Source organism: Bos mutus, chromosome 6 (genome assembly GCF_027580195.1).
Source record: "Bos mutus isolate GX-2022 chromosome 6, NWIPB_WYAK_1.1, whole genome shotgun sequence".
Lineage (NCBI taxonomy): Eukaryota > Metazoa > Chordata > Mammalia > Artiodactyla > Bovidae > Bos > Bos mutus.
The window spans coordinates 104,428,064-104,453,691 of record NC_091622.1 but is presented as its reverse complement, the minus strand read 5'-3'; the positions used below and the strand labels follow the sequence as shown (position 1 = coordinate 104,453,691).

Genomic DNA, 25,628 nt, shown 5'->3' with positions numbered 1-25,628 from the left:
CCCTGGGCAGGTCTCCGGCGCAGCCGCGCCAGGACCGGGGACGCGTCTAGACCTCACGGGCAGGGGCGGCGCCCCCTCTCCGGCGGCTGTGCGCCCCTGTACTCGGCGCTTTTGTCCAGCGGGTGGGAGTCCGTAAATACACCGCGCCCGCCCCTCACCCCTAGAGCCGCGACCTCTGCATCCTCACGACCCCTCCCCGGAGACCAGGCGGGGGGCCGGAGAGCTCGCCGACGCCCGGGACAGCGGGTGGGTCCGGCTCGCGGTGACTCCCGCCCGGCCCTCGCTCCGCAGGCTGGCAGCCTCGGGTCTCCCGGAACCATGGTGAAGTTGGGGAACAATTTCGCGGAGAAGGGCACCAAGCAGCCGCTGCTGGAGGATGGCTTCGACACCATCCCCCTGATGACGCCCCTCGATGTCAATCAGCTGCAGTTCCCGCCCCCGGATAAGGTGAGAGGCCCCCCCCACCCCGGCACCCCCAAATCTCGGGTGGCGGCCGAAACAAAAGGATCGCGCCGCGTGTGTGCTGGGGACGGGCTTGGGCGGGGTGGAGGACGCGCCTCGAGGGACCACGTACCCGCGAGGGATTCTGGAGCGGGCGGTCTGCGCCCCCCATCACCCCACCCTCCGCGCCCCGCCTTGGATGACAGCTTCGTGCTGACCCAGGAACTGCGCTGTCCGGGAAAGATCCTTTCTTAATTTTCGTGGGACCCTGATCCGAGAAAGGTCCCTGACCCCTCCTCCGCCAGCCCCGCTCTGCGCCTGCCTGCCACGGGGTACCCGGGGCTCTGCTTTGGGGGTGAGCCCAGGAGCGGCTCGGCTGCCCCTCGCGCCTTCTGGGGTGGTGCAGTTTCCGATTTGCCCCTTTGCGGTGGGGAGACCCCTCTCCCTGGCCAGATGGACCCTCCCTTGGGGGCCTCCTCCTCTCCCCCCGCACAAACACACCGGTGGTAGCTGCGGCAGAATGCGCGCTCCTTCGCCGCCACCTTCCTCTCTTTGTTCCTTTTGTGAAAATCTCCAAATAAGCTGAACACTCGCGCTCCTCAGTGTTCGTGTAACTGGGGAGAGCCGTTCACCATCCTCTCCTGGAAGTGGGATTTTTGCGTGTGTGCTGAATTTAAAGAATCCCCTCTTTTCTTAAATACAGCTTGCAATCGAGTGCTTTCTGTCCCTTAAGATTAGTCTTTTCAAGAGTTAACGCTTAGAAAACGTTTAAAAGCCTAGACAACTGTATCGTGAAACGGAGACCTAAAATTGGGCACTCGCATCCTTTCTGCCCGCCTTGCTGCTCTTTAGAAGTCACCCCAGCCACCAGGAAGCGCTCTCTCTTCCCCGAAGTGTGCAGGCACTTCTTGTTTCATTGAACGCCTGGCAGGGCGGTTCTGACTCAGGACTTGGCCTTTTTTCCAGCCTGTTGGCGATGACGGGTGACGGGGCAGGGGTGGGGATGCGGGGAATATCCCTGCCATGGATCCATCCTCTCTGGAGGATTCCTTTATTCACATGGTGGGCCCTTTGATAGGCTTACTCAGCTCCTCCAGGTGATTCTCATCCTCCCAACTCTGTGTTTGGGTAGGTAGGCAGGGGGGCAGAGGCTGGAGGGAGGCTGAAACAAGTGTTTCATTTCAAGGAAAAGGATCAGCTGATCTCGCCTGTGCGCCTGGGGCATGTGGGACCACTCTGGGGCATTGATGGTCCAAAAGAGGCTTTGAGGGACGGGCAGGGCTGTCTGAGGCCTTGGCTCCCACCTCCCTTTTGCCATGTATGTTTCAGGCTTGCCGGGTTAGCACAGCCTGGCACCACCATCCCCACCTTCCCCTCCTGCCTCAGCCCAGGAGCCATGGCAGCCTGTGCCAGGAACGCTGCATGCCCAGGCAGCACTGCCGTCAGGTCCTTCCCTCCACTCAGCCTCCTCTTGCGTCCTAAGTCTGTTCCATTTTGGAAACGTCTGGCACACGGTTGGCTTATAGCAGGGAGGAGGTTTCAGGGAGGTATGAAGTCTTGACCAACCAATTGGGCCGTCCAGGAGCAGCCTTGTTGTTGAGTCACTCAGTTCTGTCCGACTCTTTGTGACCCCTTGGACCGCAGCATGCCAGGCTTCCCTGTCCTTCACTATCTCCCGGAGTTTGCTCAAACTCATGTCCATCAAGTCAGGGATGGCATCCAACCATCTCATCCTCTGCCACCCTTTTCTCCTCGTGCCCTCAATCTTTCCTAACGTCAGGGTCTTTTCCAATGAGTCGGCTCTTTGCATCAGGTGGCCAAAGTATTGGAGTAACCTAGGCTGCTCTGAAAGGTGATGAATCTCCCATCCCTGTGATGCTCCCAGCTGGGGATTCTAGCAGGAAGTGATGGTTGGGCCAGAAGATTTCTAAGGTCACAGATGAAGAAACCGAGTCTCCGGGAGTTTACAGGACATGCCCAAGGTCACTCAACTGATGGCCACCACCCTCCAGGATGTGAAGCTCCATCAAGACCTCTTGCTCTGCCCTCTTGGAGCCAGACTGTGCTCACATAGGATGTCTCTTAACCCAAGCAGTGGTACCGTGTTGCTCCCAGCCCAGGTTCAGGGAGGTGATGTCACCTGTCCCAGAGGACACGTGTCTGGGGGCAGATAGTGCAGATAGGGTTGTCAATGGGCTGTGTGCTGCGTTCCGAGGTTCTGGAGGTGCGACAGTGCGGGTAGTCACAGAGCTGGCAGCCGCTCTGTGACTACCCGCTACACAGTCTCCGCTGACGTGTGTTGAATGCTTATTACGCGCCAAGCCCTTGTCTGCGTGGTTTACAGCTTTCACTTCCTTTCGTGTTGCTGACGTTAGACAGTAACCACCACTGTTGCCCCATTTTACAGATGTGGAAATGGAGGCACAGAGAGTAAGGAACTTGCCTGAGGTCAGCCTTGTAGTGGCAGAGGCAGACTGAATCTGGGCCGATGGGCTACTGAGTGGGTTCCCACCGGGCTGAGGGTCCCAGGGATTCCCTGCTCCTCGCAGTAACCCAACCAGATGGGCCTTGTTCCCATTTCACAGGCCAGGACACTGAGGTTCCAAGTGGCCAAGGGTGTGCTTAGAGTCACGCAGCTAGTCAGGTACAGTTGGGGTTCGAGGATGGCAGGGTTAAGCCCTAGTGCTGCCCTAGAGACGGTGCCCCTGGACTGGGCACACAGGCTGTCAGGCTGGGCAGAGGAGAGCTGCATGCAACCGGAGGGAGGGAGGAGGGGGCCAAGGGTGTGCTTACAAGTGATGCGGCCCTTGGATCAGTTTTTCAGTGTCACGAGGTATGAGCCAATTTCTCCCTGAGGCTGGGTGCACTGTCACAGCTCAGTGTGGGATCCCTGCAATCTCCTGAGTCCTTGTTCTGCCCTGGGTCCCAGCATCATGCAAGGCGGTATGTCCCACCCAGTGAAGGGCGCTGCCACCTGGGTGAGGAAGCAGGTTGGCAGCGGGGGGCTGGTCCTCTCCAGTCCAACAGCCACTTCCTGGCTCCTGCTTTGGGGTGGGGGTGGGCGTTTGGGGATTAGAGACATGTAGCCCCTGGGTACCTCGCCGCCTCGTCAAGTCGGGACAGAGAAGGAAACAATCTCAGAAACAGGGTATGAGGAGGGCAGTAAATGATGCAGAGAGGCTGAGGGTGGAGGCTGCAAGATTGGGTTAGGGTTCATCTGAAGCTGGTGGTGATGATGGGAACAGATTTACCCTGGAACAAAGGCAGAATAGGTTTCCTGGTTGGAAAAACATCTGCTTCACAGTAGAGAGTGGAAGGGTAACAAGCAAGGAGACCATTTAAGTGGTAAAGAACCTGCTGGCCAATGCAGGAGGGGTAAGAGACATGGGTTCGATCCCTGGATTGGGAAGATCCCCTGGAGTAGGAAGTGGTCAACCCACTCCAGTATTCTTGCCTGGAGAATCCCATGGACAGAGGAGCCTGGCGGGCTACAGTCCATGGGGTCACAAAGAGTCAAACACAGCTGAAGCGACTGAGCACGCAGAGACAGGGAAGAGAGGAGGATGGTGGGGGTGAGACAGACTCCCCAAAAGTGATTTGCTTGAAGGCTGGTTTCCTGTTCCTTCCTAATCCTGGAGGGAAATAGTGCACTTGAATCTTCTTATTTTACCCCTGGCAGCATATAAAAAATAAATGTATCCTTCCTTCCCACTACCCAGACCATGAAGCTCTGGGCAGTGATCAATTCAGTCTCTCAGTCGTGTCTGACTCTTTGCGACCCCGTGGACTGCAGCACGCCAGGCTTCCCTGTCCATCACCAACTCCCGGAGCTTGCTCAAACCCATGCCCATCGAGTCGGTGATACCATCCAACCATCTCATCTTCTGTCGTCCCCTTCCTCTCCTGCCTTCAGTTTTTCCCAGCACCAGGGTCTTTCTCAATGAGTCAGTTCTTCTCATCAGGTGGCCAAAGTATTGGAGTTTCAGCTTCAGCATCAGTCCTTCCAATGAATATTCAGGACTGATTTCCTTTAGGATGGACTGGTTGGATCTCCTTGCAGTCCAAGAGATTCTCAAGAGTCTTCTCCAACACCACAGTGAAGGGAGTTCACTGTGAAGGGAGCACCAGATAAGGCGGCAGGAGCCCCAGGTGCTGGGGGAGCACTGCATCAGGAGTCTGGGGCCCTGCTGACCCCTAATAGGCCTGCTGCCTATTAGCTCCGTGGCCTTGGCTTCGGAGCTTAACTTCTCTGCCTCTCTGTTGTCATACTTCCCTCCTGGTGCTGCTTTCAGGATTACCAATGGGTAATTTCTCTGCTAGTCTTGGCACAGAGGAGAGTTGTAATAAGTGGTGACTGTACTCATTCTTTTTGTGAAATACTTCCTGGCAAAATGGTGACTTTGAACACTAGAGTCCCCCCCTACAACCTGTCCTCTTTGGACAGGTGTGTTGGAATGCATGTGGCCATACTCCTAACTGTTTTCTTCTGTTTGCTGAACAAGGTGGTTGTGAAAACTAAGACTGAATATGAACCTGACCGCAAGAAAGGCAAAGTGCGTCCTCCCAAGATAGCGGAGTTCACAGTCAGCATCACTGAGGGCGTCACCGAGAGGTTCAAGGTGAGTGGCCCTGGAGACAGGTGAGATGCTGCTTTTGCCCCAGGACAGGTCCACTGGGCTCCAGAGATGACCTGTGGAATGATGGGAACAGAATGAGACGCTAATATGGGCTGACCCCAGATATGCAAAATTGACCTTGTGGTTTTTAAAATTTCTTCTTTCTTTTTTTATTTTCAGAAAATGATCAGTATTACCAAGTTTTAATAATAGGGACAACCCACTCCTCTACTTTCTTTTAGACAGAGGTATATATGGCTTCCTGGGTAGCTCAAACAGTAAAGAATCTGCCTGCTATGCGAGAGGCCTGGTTTTGACCTGTGAGTCTGTAAGATCCCCTGGAGAAGGGAGTGGCAACCCACTCCAGTATTCTTGCCTGGAGAATTCCATGGAAAGAGAAGCCTGGCGGTCTACAGTCCATGGGGTCACAAAGAATTGGACATGACTGAGCAGCTAACACTTTATAAACAGTAAAATCTTTACCTTAAGTGCAGAAGAGGGGCAAACAATAACAAAAAGGCAACCATTGCCCTTAGTTGGTGCAAGACCCAGTCTGAGCCATATGAGCATCCCTCTCCAGGGGGTCAGTACTCTCCATGTAACCTGTTTTGCAGATGGGGAAGTTGAGGCACAGGGCGGTCACAGCTGTCCCTTGCAGGGCCAGGAGTCAGAGGTGGTCCACTCTGGAGCCCTTGTGTTCACACTTCACCTATCACCACCCTTGACGGGATGCGGAGGTGTGGGGCCTGGCCGGCTCTGTACACAGGTTGCCGGACGTGCTCACTTTGGGGAAAGAAGCTGCTCCAGACCATTCTTTAGGGAGAGACAGCTACTGAAAGGGTCAGGGTTCCAGCCAAGCCTGGGGACAAAGCCTTCTCCACTGAGTCTGTGTGGCCTCTGAGGGTGGAAGCAGCTGTGATGGTTGAGGAACAAGTTAGGATGTTGATACTCTGGAAACTTTGTTTCTTTGGCAAACATGAAAGATAGTAAAATGGAGGCCCTCACCTAGATTCAAAGGAATGATTTAGGAGACATAAGTCACCCAGGCCCTGAAGGGTGGCCTTGACTGGCCACCCTGGTTGTCACCCACATGGATGCTGGGTGCATAGACACCTGCCCACCCCATGCGCTGCAGTTTCCAAAGCCCCTTTGCATATTGCATCCTGTTCTCTCTCTGTGTCAACCCTGCAAACTGGTTAAGAGATGAAAGTCAACCCCAAAGGAGTGAGTGGCTTTGTGGGTGATTGGGTATGCTAGGACATAATCTGGCTTTAAGTCCTTCTTCCCCTCCCTTGGTGCTGCCTTCCTGGGCTGGAGGAAGACCATCCAGGGGCTTGCCTGAAAACCAAACAGCAGGTCCCATCAGAGTCGCTGTGTCTTTTGTGTCTGTAGGGGTGTTTACTGGTGTCAGCTCATCTAATCCTCCTATCAACCTTCCTGGAGAAGCAAGTGCTATTGTGCAACTCATTTTACAGATGGAGAAGTTGAGGCACAGACAGGCCTGCATCTGTGGTTTCTGCTGGTGTCCAGGAGGGTGTACAGGTGGAGATGCTCTTCTGGCAGTTCCTGGCTTGGTGGCTCATCTGTGTTGCGAGGTTCATGGGGGACCAGGTCAGACTGACCTAAGGTCACCATCTGTCTCCTGCTCTGGCCAGCCGCTTGGCATGTGCCTCTTCTGGGCCCACTTGCTCATCCCGTCCTGTCCACACCTGGGGCTCAGCCCCTGGCTGAGGCAGAGGTGACCTCATTTTCAAGGTCATGATAACCATCACCATCTGGATCTCTGAGCATGGCTGGGTTTGTTATCCCTGCTTTGAACCCTGCCTCTTCTGGCCCTGGCATTTTGTGTCCCTACAAGGCAGTACACTTTGTGGCCCTTGAATGGCCATCCCTTCATCTGTGAGTTGCCTGTAGGCTCTGACCCCACCTCTGGGGTCCTTTGCTTGTGCTTTTTGCTCACCTGATGCAGGTCCCCAGGTCCCTTATTTAAGACGTGGATGACGCACCAGAGCCTCCAGGGCTCTCAGCCACAGCTGGGCCTTTGTGTGGTTACCAGGCTCCGGTTGTCAAGAACCTGGGCCCAGAAGATCAGTGCTATCCCAGGGGGTGGGCTGTGGCAGCAGAGGTCCTGCCTTCTCTGCTCCCACCTGCCAGGGATATCTAAGAGGTGTTGTCCACAGTTGGCACTCAGCGGATTTTTTTGCACTGCAGTGGCCTGTTTGCCAGGTCTATGTGTAAACCAGGCATGTCTGTACACTTTTTTTGTGTGGCCTCCCTGTGATTTGTGGCCTCCCTGTGATTCAGGGCCATCCTGAAGGGAGTATCATAGCCCCTTTTGCAGCTGAGGCCGTTGAGTCCCAGAAGGTCACCGGGGGGGCTGGGGTCCTCCCCACGACTCTCTGCCTCTGAGTCCAATGCCCTTCCATCACCCCTCCTGCCACGCACAGCGCTCCGTGGGCCCTGCTTCCAATTTCTAGGCCCGGTTCCCCTTCTGTCACCTTCCAGTACCAGCTCAGATATCACCTCTGCCGAGAAGCCTCCCAGGATTAACCTCACCCTCCTGGTGGTTCCACTGCCCTTTTTAACAAGGCAATGACAGCCTCTCACAGTAATGGAGTGCTCCCAGGAGCCAGACTCTGGGTCAGGCTCGTTATGTTTATGATCTCATTTTATACTCAGAAACCTCAGGGGACAGGCACTGTTATTATCTGCGTTTTGCAGTTGAGGGGGAATTGAGGTGGAAATCTTGAACTTGAGCAGCCTGCCCTTGGCTACAACACCTGAGGTCCAGGCGGCTTCTCCTGCAGGACACATTGCACAGGATGCTCTGAGCCCAGGGGACCCATTGCTGCTGGACTGACTTGCTTCTAAGAAGCCTTTTCCTTTGTTGATTCAAAACCCTTCCCAGTGCCTGCCGCCCTGTGGCCTCTGTCTGAACACCAGTCACCCTCCTTTCCAGCAGCCTTCGGACATGCGGGTGCCCATGTACCTCGAGTCCTCCCCATGTGAGCCTTGAATTTCAGCTTTTTATGTTGCGGTGCCCTTTCCCTGGCCCATGCTTCTCTTCGGGTGTGAGGCCTATGATCTCGTGCCCCAGTGAGTGGGGTGAGTCTGTCTAGTGGGATGACCCTGCTAATAAATAAGCAAAGGCCCCTTGACCTGAGTTGGTGACCTGGGGGAGGCAGCCGGAGTTTAGTGCCCCTGAGCCACCGTCAGGCAGAGTGAAGGTGCGGGGCTCTGGGTGCAGACAGAGCTTCCCAGCCCCTCTGTGTCAGGCAGGAGAGGAGCTCCCCGATGCCTTCCGTCTGGTGCTGGACACACAGGGTGACAGCTCTGTAAGTCGGGGTGACAGACCAGGCTGCCGGCCCCGAGTGATGGAGACTTGGCGAAATTTCCAGGGACCCTGGCTTGTTGGGTACGTTTGATGGTAGCTCCCGAGGAAGCTCCTCTCTGGGCCAGGTGGGGGTGTGAGTCTTTATAGGTGGTCATGCAGTCAGCAGGTGACACGCCCAGGGTCCCACAGTCAGTGTGAAGCCACCTGGCCAGCTTGACCCGGAGGCCTGTGGTCCCAACTCGCTCAGCTGAATGACCTGTATCCTGCACACTTCCTGCTTTTGTTCCCAAACAGGTTCCCTGCCTGCCTGCCCTGGGGCTCTGGGTGTGGAGTGTAGCCTCCAGGTGTGGCCTGGGGCCACCTCTGTTGGAATCACCTGAGGTTTGATTGTAGCAGTGGGACCTCGGACCCTAGGGTATTGTAACACCCTCTCCAGATGATTCTTTTGGGTTTGTGACCTTTTGTGGGTGGGGCTGCGTTCTAGCAGGCTCAGAAAAGCCGGTGCCTTTTGAAGATGCTGAGGGTTTTAGCCCTTCTAGAATGTTCTCTTGGCTTTTTCCTGCCCACTTATGTTTCTCGCATCTCTGAATGCACGCAGACAGTGAGGCGTGCTTCTCTGGTGGGTGGTGTCAGCTGGCTGAGGGCGGGGGTCTCTCTTTTGGAAAACTGGGGTGCATGTGGGCAGCAGAGAGGAGGACCTGCACGCACCCCCCCCAACCTTGAGGGTCAGTCACAGCTCTCCTGGGACAGAACATCTTCCTCGTCCTGCCGGTGACCGGGCAGCTTCCATGTGGCTCCCCAGCCCAGCCGTCTCTTCATTCTTTCCGGCCCCGTGTGTGAAGGGCCAGAATGAAACCATGCCTTTCAGCTGTTGGAGCAACAAGTAAATAACATGGCCCCCTTTTGTCTGTAACTTGTGTAGTTCAGGAGCGGGAGGCCGCTGCTCTGAGCCTCATCTTTATATACCTTTGGATGGCATCCTCGAGACGAGATGTCTTTTTGGATGTTGCTTTATGATTATCACCCGGGGATTAATCTCTTGGCTACGAGGTTGCTAGGCTGGTTGCTAGGTAACCGCTGGCTGGGGAGAGGGTTTTCTGAGGCTCCTTCATATGGGATTGCTGGATGAGCCACCCAGCGGTGGCCCAAAGTCTAGGCTTCCAAAGAGGTTGGTGTCAACAAGGAAAGCGGTCGCTTAGTTAATTGGAGGTGTGTTTGTGCCGAGAATAAACATGGGCCTAAGATGTTTCTCAAATGAACTAAACCTAAACACTGTTTTAATTGCGTGGTCCTGCTCACCCATGCAGAGCAGCATGTCATGGTGTTGTGTGGGATTCTGGAGAGCGGAGGGGCCATAATGAGGCAGATTAAAGGAAGACTTCTGCTTGCGACTGCTGTGATGGAGGGCTGTTGACACCTCTGACGTCCACGCGTGTTCTCCTCGTGAGTTCAGGGTTCGGGTGAACAGGCTGCAGTCCCAGCCCCTGCTGCCACGTTGCCTTTGGGCCTTGAAGAGATTCCAAGGTCAGCCTCGCCCAGATGGCGCAGGGCTGGGAGAACGTCCTGGGAGGAGAGACTGGGTTTGTTTGCATGGGCCCTGTGTGCTGCACTGGGGGGTCCCTTTGCCTTCTGTCCACAAGTGAATCTGTTGGTAGGGACTTCCCTGGTGGTCCAGCAGTTAAGACTGTGCACTCCCAAATGCAGGGGGCAATGGCGGGGTGTTGTGTGTGAGCAGTTAGATCCCTGGTTTGGGAAATAAGATCCTGCATGCCACACAGTGTGGCCAAAACAAGAGAACCAACCAAATGAATCTGTGGGTGGTTTGTATCTTTTCTCACATCCTTAATGACCTTGAGCTTCCTGTGCCGTCAGTCAGTCTGTTTTTCCACCCTCTCCAATAATCCCCTGGTGTGTTTCAGGATGCATTTGTTAAATATTTATGAACGGTGACACCGTTTCCTTGGCACTCACCAGTGGGGGCGGTCTTCACGAGTTGGCACTAGGGATCCTAGAAATACTTGAACAGCTTCAGCGCCCTGTCACCTTCAGCAGAGCATCAGATGGGATTCCCCTGCCCTGTTTTGCGGTTTCCTGGCCCAGCTGTACAGTGGGGACTTCACCCAGAATCGAATAATTAAGTGGATTGAATCATCTGGGGGGGTGTGTCTGTGTGTTCACTTCATGTGGGTTACCTAAAATATTTAAGTGCTGTAAATGCTTGGAGATGTCAGGATTCATCTTATGTTTCCAAGATCTTTTTTTTTTTTTTTTAAACTGCATTACTCAGCAGAAAAGCACATTTCTCTACCCCCTCTCCCAGCCCCAAGGGTGGGAGGGCAGAGACAGCAGAGCAAGAATGACCCAGCTACCATCGACCCAGTGCTGCCTGCCTGCACTCTTACTGTTTTGAAGGTTGGTCTTCTGTCCTGGTTTTAAAGGTGGGGAATTAAGGTCAGAGAGGAACCCAGCCCAAGGTCAGCCAGCTAACTGGGGGGTAGCAGTAGGATTCAGACCCACGTCCACCTGACACAGAGCCTGCCAAGCTCTGTTTTCCATACTGGCAGCTACGTGGGGTTCATGGGATGACTCTGCCTTGCTACAGACGCCCTACTTCCCACCCCAGTTGAGCAGTGACCCCTGGGAGGGCCCCCAGCAAGAGAGGAGACCCCAACCAGAAAGAGCAGGTGGGAACACAGCATATTCAAATGCCCTTCAAGCCCCTCGTCTGTGAAATAGGGTGAACTGCCAGTTCCCAGCTCATGGTGAACATTTAGAGAACTGGTACAGCGGCCAGGGCCTTGTAAGTTGCATGGCTGTGTAATTAATGGCCCAGAGTGGGATACTTTTGGGAGTGGCAGTGGGCCCTGTGCATTTGGGATGCTGGGGCAGGAACCGTTGCCAGGACTGTCCCGAGCAGGTCTGGCATATGATCCTCCTTATAAATTCCTAATAAAGTTCACCCTGAGGCCCATAGCCTATTTGCTTCCATTCCTGGCTGTTCTTTCCAGAACACACCCCTGGGACCTCTCTGTTCTCTGGGGGTAAGGCTGCTCTAGCTTGGGGTTCCCATCTGTCTCTCTAAGACCCCTGCCATAGTCTGGCCTCCTATCTCTGCCTCACCTTCCTCCCCTTTTATTTGGAGCAAACTGTGTTGGTAGGACTGATGCTGAAGCTGAAACTCCAATACTTTGGCCACCTGATGCAAAGAACTGACTCATTGGAAAAGACCCTGATGCTGGGAAAGATGGAAGGCTGGAGGAGACGGGGACGACAGAGGATGAGATGGTTGGATGGCATCACTGACTTGATGGACATGAGTTTGAGCAAGCTCCAGGAGTTGGTGATGGATAGGGAAGCCTGGCGTGCTGCAGTCCTTGGGGTCGCAAAGGACAGAACTGAGCGACTGAACTGATACATAATATACAATTTACAACTTTAAAGTGTTCAATTTAGTGATATTTATTACATTTCCAGTGTTGTCCAACCATCACCATTGTCTCCTTTCAGAACATTTTCAGTCACCTCCAGAGGAGACCTCATACCCATTGGCAGTTACTCCCCGATTCCCTCTGCCCTTTGCTCTAAGCAATCACTCATCTCTTTTCTGTCTCTGTGGATTTTCCTATTCTGGACACTTCATAGAAATGGAATCATAGAATATGCGGTCCACATTGCATTTATCTCTTCATCTTATCAGTGGGCATTTGTGGTGTTCCCTCCTTTTGGTTAAGTGTGAATAGTGCTGGAATGAACATCCGTGTACAAGTTTCTGTTTGAGCACCTGTTTTGCCTTCTCTTGGGTTTGTACCCGGGAGTGGAATTGCTGGTTCACGTGTTGATTTTTTGTTTAACATACTGAGGAACTGCTGGTTTCCACAGTAGCGGCATCATTTTACATTTCCACTCACGGTGCGCAAGGTTTTCGTTTTATATCCTCACCAACAATCATTATTTACTTTTATTGTAGCCATTCTCATAGGTGTGAGGGGGCATCTCACTGTGGCTTTGGTTTACATTTCCTCATAATGGATAATGATGTTGAATATCTCCTCCTGTGCCTGTTCTCTATTTGTTTATCTTCTTCGGAGCGATGTCTGTTCAAGTCCTTTTCCATTTTTAATTGGGTTGTTTGTCTTTCTATTGTTGAGTTGTAGGAGTTTTTTATATATACTCTGGATACTAGGTCCTTACCAGGCGTATCAATTGCAGATATTTTCGACCATTTTGTGGGTCGTCTCATCGTTTTCTTGCTTGTGTTCTTTAATGCACAAAATTTTAAAATTTCGGTCAAGTACGGATTATTTTTGTTGATTGTACTTTTGGCGTTCTATCTAAGACATCATTGCCAAATCCGGGGTCATAAGATTTGCCTCTTATGTTTTCTTTTAAGAATTTTAAGGCTTTAGCTTTTATATTTGGGTTTTTATTCCATTTTGAATTAGTTTTTGTAAATGGTGTGTGGTCAGGGTCCATCTTGATTCTTTCATGGGCAGATAGCTAGTTGTCCTGACGCCACTTATTGAAGAGACTCTTCTTGCCCCGTTAAATGGTCTTGGCACCCTGAGTGAAGAGGCAGTTGGCCATGAACACAAGCTTATAGTTCTGGACTCCTCCACTCTATATCATTGATCTATACAGCTACTCTTACACCAGCCCCACACTGGTTTTGATTACTGCAGCTTTTAGTACGTTTTGAAATTGGGAAGCCTGAGTCCTCCAACTTATTCTTCATTTTAAAGATTGTTTTGGCTATTCACAAACCCTTGCAATTTCCATTTCTGTGGAAAAACTCGGTTGGGATTTTGATAGGGATTGTATTGCGTGTAGATCAGTCTGGGAAGGATTCCCATCTTAGCACCGTTGTCTTCCCGTCCATGGTGTCATTCCATTTACTTGGGTCTTACTTTAATTTCTTTCAGCAGCGTGTTATATAGTCTGCAGTGGACACATTCTTTCACTTGGTACAATCAGCTGCAGAAGTAGAAGTCACACTTTTGACTCACCAACACGAATCACAGGTGTTCTATGGATCACACTGCAAGTGACATTGAGATTTCGGCAAGTGTTTAGTCTCATCATTCCTTTGAAATCATAGTATTGTAAGAGCTTGTTGTTTGATGTATTAATAAGGAAGCATGTATATATTATATCACAAATCTACATTTTGGCAATATTTTCATATTAGTATTTCAATATCCTTGGTTTTCTTTCCTGTGTATCATGTCTTACGCATTTTTAAGCGTGAGTCTGAGGATTGATAGGCTTCATGTGACTGCCAGGGGCACAAACGTGATGGAAACCCTGCACCAGGCTGTTCCCTGACCCTTGCTGTTCCCACATGCTGTCCCTTAAAGCCACAGCCCACATCAGGGGGTGAGGGCCACCATGGGGGGCATCTGGCAGAGAACCAGGGCGATGAGTGCAACCACGTACAGTAGCTGTAATTTTATCCCATTATCTCCTGCTTTTGAGCTTTTACTGACAGCTGCACAAAAGTGATGTCAATTTAGGGAACATGTAGAATCTGTTCTCACACACATACACACAACACGCACACGTGTAAACTGATGGCAAACATCTGTCCTTCAGGCAGCTGGTGACACCTCCCGGAGCTGTGAGAAATGCTAATTCAGGGTATAATAGAGGGGCAGCCACCTCCCGGAATCCTGCAGTACCCAGGATCCATCTGGGCTCCCTCCTCTTGGTATGACAGGCTGCCCAGGTGATAAGGAACCTACCTGCCAACGCAGGAGACGTAAGAGATGCGAATTTCGATCCCTGGGTTGGGAAGATCCTCTGGAGGAGGGCACAGCCACCCACTCCAGTATTCTTGCCTGGAGAATCCCATGGACAGAGGAGCCTGGTGGGGCTCCAGTCCATAGGGTTGCACAGAGTCGGATGCAGCTGAGCGGCTTAGCATGCATGCACTCTTGGTATGATGCATGGGGTCCTTTATCACGCAGCCTGTGGCTCCTCTCCCGCAGGACACGTGATGCTGTAGCCACACCAGCTGAACTTGCTGTATTTGGGGTCTCCAGGCTTTGGCACAGCCTCGCTTTCCCTATGACAATAACCCTCTTTGCTGAATTCTCCTTGGTCAGCTCCTTGTCCTTCAAGCCTAGACCCCTCTCCTGGACATCTCCCCCCAGGAGTGTGTCTGCTCCTACCTTTCCCCTCCTGGTTCTCACCCTGTGTTGTAACGAGTTAACACCACTCTGCAGAGACCAGGGCTGACCCTGCTGGCCAAGCTCACTCCAAGGTGGCCGCTGTCAGGTCTCCTGGGAACATCTGCCAGCCACTGGGGAAGCTGATGACCAAGGAAGGCAGGGTCATGGGGCACAAGGTGCTTTTCTACCTTAAAAAAAAAAAAGTCTCATGATTGCCTTGGACCAAAGATGAATATAATCCAGGCTGGATTCATTATTGTTTATTCATTATTTTTTATTTTCTGTTTCTTTTAAAAAGCAAAAGTTAAAACCATTTTCTGGGGTCACTAAAAGCATTGTGGGCCCCAGCACTGTGCACCCAATAAAGTCATCGGCCCTGAAAGAAAGGCCCTGTCTCTGAGGAAACGCCCTTCCACGAGCCAAGGGACTCCCTGGCCTCCATCCCTGGCCTTCAGGCCTGCAGCCCACCTCAGAGAGGACACCGTGGGTGCTGCCCATCCTCCTGGGTCCCAGAACCACCTGGGACCTTCCCATGCACCATCATTTCTGTAGTAAAACCCAGGCAGACAGTCCTCCACAGGCTGCATGTATGTTCTGTTTGAGGTGTAGACATCTGGCTTGCTCTGGGTCCCCAAGGGTTGCCCTGTGACTCCTCACTGCGGGGACGGGCCACCTGCACCCACTCACTGATTGTTCATTGAGTTCGGGAGGCTCCTCTGTCTGCCTGGTGCTTAGGTTTCAGCCTTCCCTGCAGGGGCTTGGTCTTTGTAAGTGGATGGGCTTGAAGGGAGGTGAATTTGTTTCCTGGGGCGGCCATGACAAGGACCGGCAGCTGAGAGGCTGGTAGCCACGCATATCTGGAGGCCAGAAGTCCTGAGTCAGCCCTACTGGCTGCGCTTCCTCTGGGGCACAGTCTCCGTGCCTCTGCAGCCCCTGGAGCTGCACTGCTCATTTTCCTTGCCCTTCAGCCCCTTGTCCATCTCCATAGCCTGCAGCACAGCCTCTCCAGTGTCCCATTGCCTTCTCCTCTGTAGCCGAGTCTCTCTCAGTCTCCCTCTCAGAAGTTCACTTGCCTGTGACTCCACTCCTGGACGATCCAGGAGAATCTTCCATCTCGAGATCCTTGACTTGATGCCACCTTCAGAGTCCCTTTGTGCATGTAAAGTGGAAGTGTGAAAATGTTAGTCACCCCCTCGGATGTGCCCCCAGATGAGGGGCCTTCCTTGCCTCTTCTGGGCCTGGGGGGCGGGGACGGGGGGACCGGGGCGACCGGGGCTTGCCAGCAGTCCTTGGCTTGTGGCTGCACCACCTCCATCCTCCGTCTTCACGTGGCCTCCTCCCTGAGCGTGTGCCTCTGTGTCCCAACGGTCCCCTTTTCGTGACCCAGTCATCCTGGATTAGGGCTCGCTCAAATGACCTCAATTAATGTAATCACACCTGCAAGGACCCCTATTCTAAATAAGGTCACATTCACAAGTACCTGGCTTAGGGGGGCACCATTCAGCCTTGACAGGGGCCCAGCACGAGGGGCTGGCAATGTGCTCTCAAGCCTGAGCACTTACCATCCTCTTGGTAAACCTGTCAAAGCGTGGGGCCTTGTTCCCTGCTTCAGAGGGGAGATGCACCAGGGACCTGCTGTCACGCAGGTGGTGGGTGGCAGAGCCGGGCCCAGTTCTGAGCCAGGTGGGGATCTTTCTGGAGAGGCCCATGGTTCTCTTCTCGGTCAGTGGTGACCATGGGGTGGGCACCGTGCCCGAGTAGTGAAATGTGAACTCGAGTTGTGAAATGTGAATCGGAGTAGTGAAATGTGAACCTGTATTGCTGCCTCCACCCTCCCCATAGGGTGCTTCCCAGGTCTGAGCAGGTTCTGGGGCCCAGGAGAGGTTCAGGGTTCACAGAGGTGTTGAGGGGGGTGGAGCGAGATAGCCTATGGGTGTGGGAGGCTTTGCCATGCCCCACGCCTCCTGCTTCCCTTGTAGCTCAGTCAGTAAAGAATCTGCCTGCAATGCAGGAGACACAGGTTCAATCCCTGGGTCGGGAAGATCCCCTGGAGACAGGAATGGCAACCCACTCCAGTATTCTTGCCTGGAGAATCCCATGGACAGAGGAGCCTGGTGGGCTATAGTCCATGGGGTCACAAGAGTTGGACACGACTTAGCGACTGAACCACCACCACAGCTCCTGCTGATTCTCTGGGGATTTATTCCTTTGCCTTCTTCATTGGCTGCTCCGGGGACTGTTGTGTTCTCATTTCTCAGTGCTGTGAGCACCTTGGCCATCGAGCCCAGGTATCCTGGGTGAAAGGTCCAGGCGTCCTCTTTCCTGGGAGGAGAGCCCTTAGGAGGTGCTTCCCCACCGCCCCTCGGAGAAGGGGTTATTTTTACACCTAAACAGATGGGGCGCTGTGAACCAGACTCCATGTGGCTTCCAATCCAAGGGAAAGATTCAGATTGTGTGTCTTTCCAGGACTTAGGATCATCTTATTTTTTTAAAAAAATTGAGATGTAATTGACATGGAGAGAGCATATTTGTTTCAAGTGTGCAACAGACTGATTCAATATTTGTGTGTATTGAGAAATGATCACACTCTAAGTCTAGTTAACATCTGCCACCACACATAGTGACACATTTTTTTTCCTTGTGATGAGAACTTTTAAGAACTCCTGTCTCAGCAACTTTCAGATATGCAACATAGTGTTTTTAACTACAGTCACTGTGCTGTATACCACATCCTCTTGACTTCATTTTGGTTCAGTTCAGTTGCTCAGTCGTGTCCAACTCTTTGTGACCCCATGGACTGCAGCACGCCAGGCTTCCCTGTCCATCACCAACTCCTGTAGCTTTCTCAAACTCATGTCCATCAAGTCGGTGATGCCATCCAACCATCTCATCCTCTGTCATCCCCTTCTCCTCCCATCTTCAATCTTTCCCAGCATCAGGGTCTTTTCCACTGAGTCAGTTCTTCACATCAGGTGGCCAAAGTATTGGAGTTTCAGTTTCAGCATCAGTCCTTCCAATGAATATACAGGACTGATTTCCTTTAGGATTGACTGGTTTAATCTCCTTGCTGTCCAGGGGACTCTCAAGAGTCTTCTCTAACACCAGGGTTCAAAAGCATCAATTCTTTGGTTCTCAGCTTTCTTTATGGTCCAACTCCCACGTTTATACATGACTATTGGAAAAACCATAGCTTTGATTAGACAGACCTTTGTCAGCAAAGTAATGTCTCTTCTTTTTAATATGCTGTCTAGGTTGACTTATTTATCTTTAATTGGCAGTTTGTATCTTTTGACCTCCTTCACCCAGTTCTCCCACCCCAACCCCCTGCCTCTGGCACCACCAGTCTGTTCTCTGTTCTCTGTATCTTTGAGGTCAGTTTTTTTCCTGTTTGTTTTTTAAGATTCCGCACTTAAGTGAGTTCAAAGCACTGTTTGTCTTTCTTGGTTTGACTTATTTCACTTAGCGTAAGGCCCTCAAGGTTTACCCGTGTTGTTGCAGATGGCAAGATTTCCTTCTTTGCATGGCTGAATTATACTCCATTGAATATATACACCACATCTTTATCCATTCACCCATCAATGGACACTTCGGTTGCTTCTGTATCTTGGCCGCTATAAACAATGCAGTAAACGCAGAGGTGCAGATGTCTTTTCAAGCTAGTATCTCCATTTCCCTCAGATAAATACCCAGAAGCAGGATTGCTGGACCATATGGTAGTTCTATTTTTAATTTTTTTGAGGAACCTCCATACTTTTTCCATAATGGCTGCACCAGTTGACATTCCCACTAATAGTGTAGAAGAATTCCCTTTTTCCCATGTCCTTGCCAACCATTATTTCCTGTCTTTTTGAAAATTGCCATTTTAATTGGTATGCGGTGATATCTCATTGTGGTTTTGATTTGCATTTTCCTGACTAGTGATGTTGAGCACTTTTTCATTTACCTGTTGGCTATTTGTATGTCTTCCTTGGAAAAATGCCTATTCAGTTCCTCTACCCATTTTTTTTGGATTGTTTGGCTTTTTGCTCTAGACTCATATGAGTTTTTATATATTTTGTACATTAGCCCCTTATCAGATACATGATTTACAAATATTTTCTCCCTTTCAGTAGGTTGCTTTTGATTTTGTTGATGGTTTCCTTTGCTGCACAGAAGCTTTTTAGTTTGATGTTGTCCCACTTGTTTATTTTTGCCTTTGTTGCTTTTGCTTAGTTGCCAAGACCAATGTCAAGGGACTTATCACCTATGTTTTTTTCCTAAGAAAACTCATGTTCAAGTTTTTAATCCATCTTGGGTTAATGTTTGCATATGGTGTTAGGTAGTGGTTGAATTTTATTCTTTTGCTCAAGGCTGTCCAGTTTCCCAAGCACCATTTATTGAAGAGACTGTCCTTCCCCATTTTATATTCTTGGCTCCATTGTCATAAATTAATTGATCATATTTGTGTGGGTTTATTTCTGGGCTCTCTCTGCTGTTCCATTGGTCTGTTTCTGTGCCAATGCCATACTGTTTTGATTACCACAACTTTGTAATATTGTTTGAAACCAGGGAGCATGATACCTCCAGCTTTGTTGTTCTTTCTCAAGATTGCTTTATTTATTTGGAGGCTTTTGTGGTTCCATACAAATTTGAGGATTGTTTGTTCCATTTCTGTGAAAAATGGAATTAGAATTGTGATAGGGATTGTATTGAATCTGTAGATTTCTTTGGGTAGTGATAGTATGGACATATTAACAATATTAATTCTTCTAATGCATGAGAACAGAATCTTTCCATTTATTTGTATCTTCAGTTTCTTTTATCAATGTCATTTTTAGTGTATAGACCTTTCACCTCCTTTGTTAAATTTATTCTCGGATATTTTATTCTTGGGGATGCAATTATAAGTGGGATTGTTTTCCTAACTCTTCTGATAGTTCATTTACTAGTGTATAGAAATGCAAAAGATTTTTGTATGTTGATTTTTCATTCTGCAACTTTAATTTGTTGATAACTTCTAACAATTATTTGGTGGAGTCTTTAGGGTTTTCCATAGAAAATTTGTCATCTGCAAATAGCAACAGTTTTACTTCTTCCTTTTTTAATTTGATGCCTGTTTTTTTCTTGCCTAATTGCTCTGGCTAGGATTTGTAATACTGCGTTGAATAAAATTAGCAAGAGTGGGCATCCTTTTCTTGTTACTGATCTTGGAGTTTAAGTTATCAGTGTTTCACTATTTGAGTATGCTATTAGCTTGGGCTTATCATATTTGGCCTTTATTATGTATGTTCCCTCTATACCCACTTTATTGAGAATTTTTATCATGAATACATGTTAAATTTTGTCAAATGCTTTTTATGCACCTATTGGGATGGTCATATAATTTTTATCCTTCACTTGGTTAATGTGATATATCACGTCTGCGGATGTTGAACCATCCTTGCAACCATGGGATGAATCCCACTTGATTGTGCTGTATGTAGTTAATATGTAGTTGAATTCAACGGGGGTGATATTTTATGGAGAACATAGTCTAACAACGCTTGTTAACCTGTTGTGTGACATAGACCTCCTTTCGGAATAATTTCAAGTGCCCCAAAAGAGAATATAAAGGGTCACGGAGGACAGTTACTTTAGATACAGCTCTCCCTACGGACAGCCCTGCTGTTCTAGACTGTGGGAAGAGCTGCCCTCACTGCTCTCAGGGGCCGCCAGCAGGTAGCCGGGTCCCAGGCAGGGCAGATTTGGGTGAGCAGTAGCCAGGTGAATGTGAGGAGGGGGGCTCGGGGAAGATCAAGCATCAGGCCTGGGTAGGGGGACTGCGTGTCTGGACTGAGAGCCCAGCTCCGCATCTGCTGGCCGTGGTGACAGCTGCAGCAGCAGTAGCAAATGCATCCTTCCAGAGCACCCACTGTGTCCGGTTCTGTCCTCTCATCACTGCATTGAGTCAGTCCTCCATGGTCCCACCAGCCCTGGGTGTGCGTCCTCTCGCTGCTATTGGCTGGCAGGAGCCTGGGCCCGGAGGAGCTGGGTGACTTACTCAGGGTCTGGCTGCCTCTCCTGGGCACGGTAGGCAGGCAGGGTTGCCGCTCCTGCTGGAAAGCCGTGCACGTGCTCCATTGCTGCCTCTGCTGACACATGTCCCAGGGCCACTGCGCTACCTCTTCCCACTTCCTTCATCACCCAGCTCCATGCTCGTCCGCCTCCGCTGTCCCGCTAGGCTGCCCTCCTGAGCCAGGTGGTCTTGTCCTTGCCTGTGTGTAGCCGCCACCGGGATCCCCGATGGCACCTTTCCTGTGGCTCTTTGGGTCCCGAGGCAGCCGTGGCTCCACCCTGTGTTGGAGATGGGGACTCGTGGCTGGGGCCCGCATGGCCAGTGGCCAGGGTGGCTGTGTGGGGTGAAGGGAGGGAGCAGTGGATCTGGGCCAGGGACCTGGGCACGGCTCCTGGTCACACCTCCTGACCTGACACACAGTGCCTTTGCACGCCGTTTCTGCCCAGGATGCACGCTCGCCCTGCCCAGCGGCTCCCGGGCCTCCAGGGCACGCCTTCGAGGCCCAGAGGCAGCATCATTTTGTCTCCCGATCCCTGGACCCTGCAGCAGGGGACGTCTCATCACCCAACCCAGTCTCCTCAGGGACTGTCATGTGTCCACCTGCAAGACGTTCCTGGGCCCATCCCGCGGTCCGGTGCTGGTTGCTTTGCAGATGGTGGGGCAAAAAGTCAAGTCCTGTGCTTATGGGGACCACCCTCTGGGGAGGGGCAGGCTCTCCCTGAACACTCTTGTCCAGGGTGGAGGTGATGGGGGCCCTGGAGGGTCTGCCGTGCTCAGCTGGTCTCAGCTCAGGGGTGGGGTTGGCGTCTGGGACTCAAGGGCATCTGTGAGACAGCTGATTAGCCAGTGACTGATGCGTCACCAGGGTGACTGGCAGTGTCAGAAGGGCAGCCGCATCCACAGCTCCATGGCGTGTCTGGTGTCCCTGAGGCCCAGTCATAGGTGTACCCCAGGCTGTCTACACTGGGCCCAGAATACAAGTGGCCAGTTTACAAAGAAGGTGATACGTGGATGTGATAAAAAATGAAGATGGTACAGAAATTGTCCAGTGTGGGGAGACTGTGCGACCTTCATCCCCAGAGGCCTCCTAGGTCTGTGTTCTGCACCTCCTTCCAGACACAGTGCCTGTGTGCCCTGGCGTGGGCTCGTGTGTGTGCATCTGTGTGTACGTGTCTGTGTGTGTCTGTGTCTGTCCATGTCTGTGTGCATGTTACTGTGTGTGTGCTGATGTCTGTGTATATGTTACTCTGTGTGTATGTCCGTGTCTATGTGTATGTTACTGTGTATGTCCGTGTCTGTGTGTATGTTGCTGTATGTGTACGTGTCTGTATGTTACTGTGTGTGTGTGTCTATGTGTATGTTACTGTGTATGTCCACGTCTGTGTGTATGTTGCTGTATGTGTACGTGTCTGTGTGTATGTTACTGTGTGTGTGTCTGTGTGTTACTGTGTGTGTTTATGTGTCTGTGTGTTTGTTACTGTGTGTATGTCTGTGTCTGTGTGTATTTGTCTATGTGTATGTTACTGTGTGTGTGTCTGTGTTACTGTGTGTGTGTATGTGTCTGTGTGTACATGTCTATGTGTATGTTACTGTGTGTGTGTCTGTGTGTTACTGTGTGTATGTGTGTGTGTTTGTTACTGTGTGTGTATGTGTTTGTGGGCTTCCCTAGTAAAGAGTCCACGTGCAACGCAGGAGATCCTGGTTTGATTCCTGGGTCAGGAAGATCCCCTGGAGAAGGGATGGGCTACCCACTCCAATTTTCTTGGGCTTCCCTGGTGGCTTAGACAGTAAAGAATCCACCTGCAATGCGGGAGACCTGGGTCTGATCCCTGGGTCAGGAAGATCCCTTGGAGGAGGGCATGGCAACCCACTCCAGTATTCTTGCCTGGAGGATCCCATGGACAGAGGAGCCTGGTGGGCTACAGTCATGGGGTCGCAAAGAGTTGGACACCACTGAGAGACTAAGCACAGCACATGTGTGTGTTTATTACTGTGTGTGTGTATATCTGTGTGTATGTATATCTGTGTGTATGTGTCTGTATGTATGTTTCTGTGTGTTTGTATCTGTGTGTATCTGTTTGTATGTTTCTCTGTGTATCTGTGTATGTGTCTGTATGTATGTTTCTCTGTGTGTATGTATCTGTGTATGTGTCTGTATGTTTCTCTATGTATGTGTGTTACTGTGTATGTGTCTGTATGTTTGTGTGTATCTCTGTGTATGTGTATGCATGTGTCTGTGTGTGTCTGTATGTTTCTCTGTGTATCTCCGTGTGTCTGTATGTTTCTCTGTGTGTATGTATCTGTGTATGTGTCTGTATGTTTCTCTGTGTATGTATGTATGTTGCTGTGTATGTGTCTGTATGTTTCTCTGTGTATCTCTGTGTACGTGTATGTATGTTTCTGTATGTTTCTATGTGTGTATGTATGTTTCTCTGTGTATCTGTGTGTATATGTATGTTTCTATGTGTGTCTCTGTGCATGCATGTTTCCACGTGCATCTGTGTGTGTGTTACGGTGTGCACACACACCACCTCATCAGTTGCCCTAATCCCCCGCCCTCTGCCACCCACAGGTGTCCGTGCTGGTCCTCTTTGCCCTGGCCTTCCTCACCTGTGTCGTCTTCCTGGTCGTCTACAAGGTGTACAAGTATGACCGCGCCTGCCCTGACGGCTTCGTCCTCAAGGTAAGCCCCCAGCCCCTGGGGCCCCCAGTGCTTTTGTACCTTACCCCCCTGCTTGACTCACGGCTCCCAAGGGATGGGCCTAGAGTGGTGGGAGCTCCCGGTGGGGGCCCTGCGGGCAGGGCAGGGGGTGCAGTGGGGATGTGGGGTGAGTCCCCTGCCTGGCAGGCCCAGTGCAGCCCCTGGGGGTGTGGTGAGGAAGTGGAGGTCCCAGGAGAGGGAGACCTGCACTGCCACGCAGGGATCGGGAGCCCAGCCCCGAGAACGCGCGTCCCTGGTCTGCCCGCCGCAAAACACGGCTGGACTCTCTCTGGACGGATGATGCTCGCTTTGCTGAGCCGTGTGACTCCTCTTTCCGCAGAGGCTGCACGGAGAAGCAGATGCGGGGGACTGCAGGACTAAAGGGAGAAGAACAAGGGCGGGGCTGGGGTGAGGGGACACGCAGGAGGTGGTGACGCACACGGGCCAAGGGCTTGCTCCTGAGTCCCCCACAGTCATATCTGGGCCCCGTTTGGTTCTGAACTTCCTGGAGCCAGTATGAGGAGGAAGACCCTGTGGGTTCCAGGACTTGGTGCTGCTGGAATGAGGCAGGACCCGGTACTGAGCAGGAGCTGACCCAGCCTGGTCGCCGCTGTCACTGGGCGCCCGTGCTTTGGCCGATGCTAATGTGAGGGCCGTGGGGCCCTCGTATGGGCTCCTCCTCTCGCAGCTCCAGAGCTCCTAACATTCTGTGCCCATCACGTGGGAGGTCTGTGAGGGCGCCTTGCAGGCCCCTGGGGAAGGACTCCGGGCTGGCGGAAGCCCGCCTGCCCCTTCCACCAGCCCCTGTGCACACTCTGGTGGGGCCCAGGCTGGAGGAGTTGATGGTCTGTTTGGAGGCTCAGAAGATGCTGGGGTTTAAAGGAGGTGGATCCAGAGGGCTGGGAGCCAGCAGGGCAGAGCCAGGTGGGTCGGTGGGGTGATAGGCAGCTCCCAGGTACCTGCTGGCTGGTCCATACATGGCCCACCTGGTGGGGGAGCCAGCCGTGGCTAGACTGGAGTGTCGGCCAGAGACCCCCGGGGGACGGGGGAAGTGATGGGACAGTCATTTGGGTGGCTGTGGAGGCTGTGGGTTGGAAGGGAGTGACAGGGGGCCAGTGAGATGACCCAGGAGGCTAGTAGAGGGGAGCAGGGGAGAGATGGGGGTCTGGACAGGTCGGGGTTCTGAGGATGGAGCAGGAGTGACTCTGGGAGGCAGGGGTGGCAGGGCAGGAGGGGAGGACCCAGGGGTCACGGAGGAGCCAGGGTGACACGGGAACTGTGCCCTGATGGAACCTGGGTGTGCGGAGCATGACTTCCTGGGGACCAGAGCCCTCATCCAGGTGGACTGCTCACGCATACCTGAGGCCACAGCCTGCCTCGGGGCTTCCTTCTGGCTCATTCTCTGTGACCCCGAGTGCAGAGGAGGGCGGGTCCGAGCTGTCTTCTCCATCTTGCATGGCCAGGTTTTGCTAGATTCGCTGGTCCAGGTGGGGTCAGGGAGATGAGGGCCAGTCCTTGGGCTCACCGCACCACTGGATGGGGCAAGCGTGTGCCTGTTTAATAGACTCTGTAGGTTGATGCTGGGCTCAGCCAGCCTTGGGGATTTAGAGCCCCAGGGAGGTTGTTCTGGATCTTCGTCCGCTGGGACTTGGCAGTCTCCCCTGGCATCTGAGGGGCGGTGTCTTTCCTGGAGAAGGGGAGCCTGGAGGGCCGGGGAGCTGCTGACCTGTTTCCGCTGCCCTCAGGCTACGGCCGGAGCAAGGAAGGTGTGAGTGTGTCTCCTTCCTCCCTTTCTGCGTGTTCGCGCATGTGATCAAATGTCGCTACCCGGCAGTTTACAGGGGCTTTTACCTCAGATCTTTGATGCTCCCAGAAACCCTGTGGGGTAGATGTCATTAGACCCCATGATACCAACAGGAAATTGAGCTCAGACACGTCTGTGGTGCCCAAGGTTAGGCCCTGCCCTTCATTCATTACTCAGTGCGTATGAAGGGCCCCCTCCTGTGTGCGTGGTGGGGTGCTGGGCGTGCTGCGGGGCAGACAGGCAGTGCTGGGTGCCTGCCCTTGAGCTCCCGTTCTAGCAGCAAGCCAGCAGACAGATGCCCAGACGATGTGCGTGCTGCCAAGAGTTAGGAAACAAGGAATACAGGGTGACTGAGTGTCTGTGGCCACCTCTTCCAGGAAGACCACAGGGCTTGTCCGGCAGGGATCTAAATGAGAAGGGGGCATTGGTGTGGACCAGCTGTGGGCAGTGCTTGTGCTGGGGGGACAGAGTGGCCTGGGCCCCCGAGGGAAGGGCTGATGGGCACAGGTGCCCAACTTCTGGGATGCGTGG

The 25,628-nt window shown here is 52.1% G+C and overlaps 1 protein-coding gene across 2 annotated transcripts in view; it reads left to right on the top strand.

Annotated features, from left to right (window-relative positions):
* NSG1 (neuronal vesicle trafficking associated 1) overlaps positions 1-25,628 on the top strand; it is a 48,554-nt gene that overhangs the window by 754 nt on the left and 22,172 nt on the right. For both annotated transcript variants that reach the window (XM_070372686.1, XM_070372685.1), the window contains exons 2-4: positions 292-447; positions 4,944-5,060; positions 23,165-23,275. In XM_070372686.1, coding sequence (XP_070228787.1) covers positions 319-447; positions 4,944-5,060; positions 23,165-23,275 — 357 coding nt within the window. In that variant the 5' untranslated portion in view covers positions 292-318. The remainder of the gene's footprint in view (positions 1-291; positions 448-4,943; positions 5,061-23,164; positions 23,276-25,628) is intronic.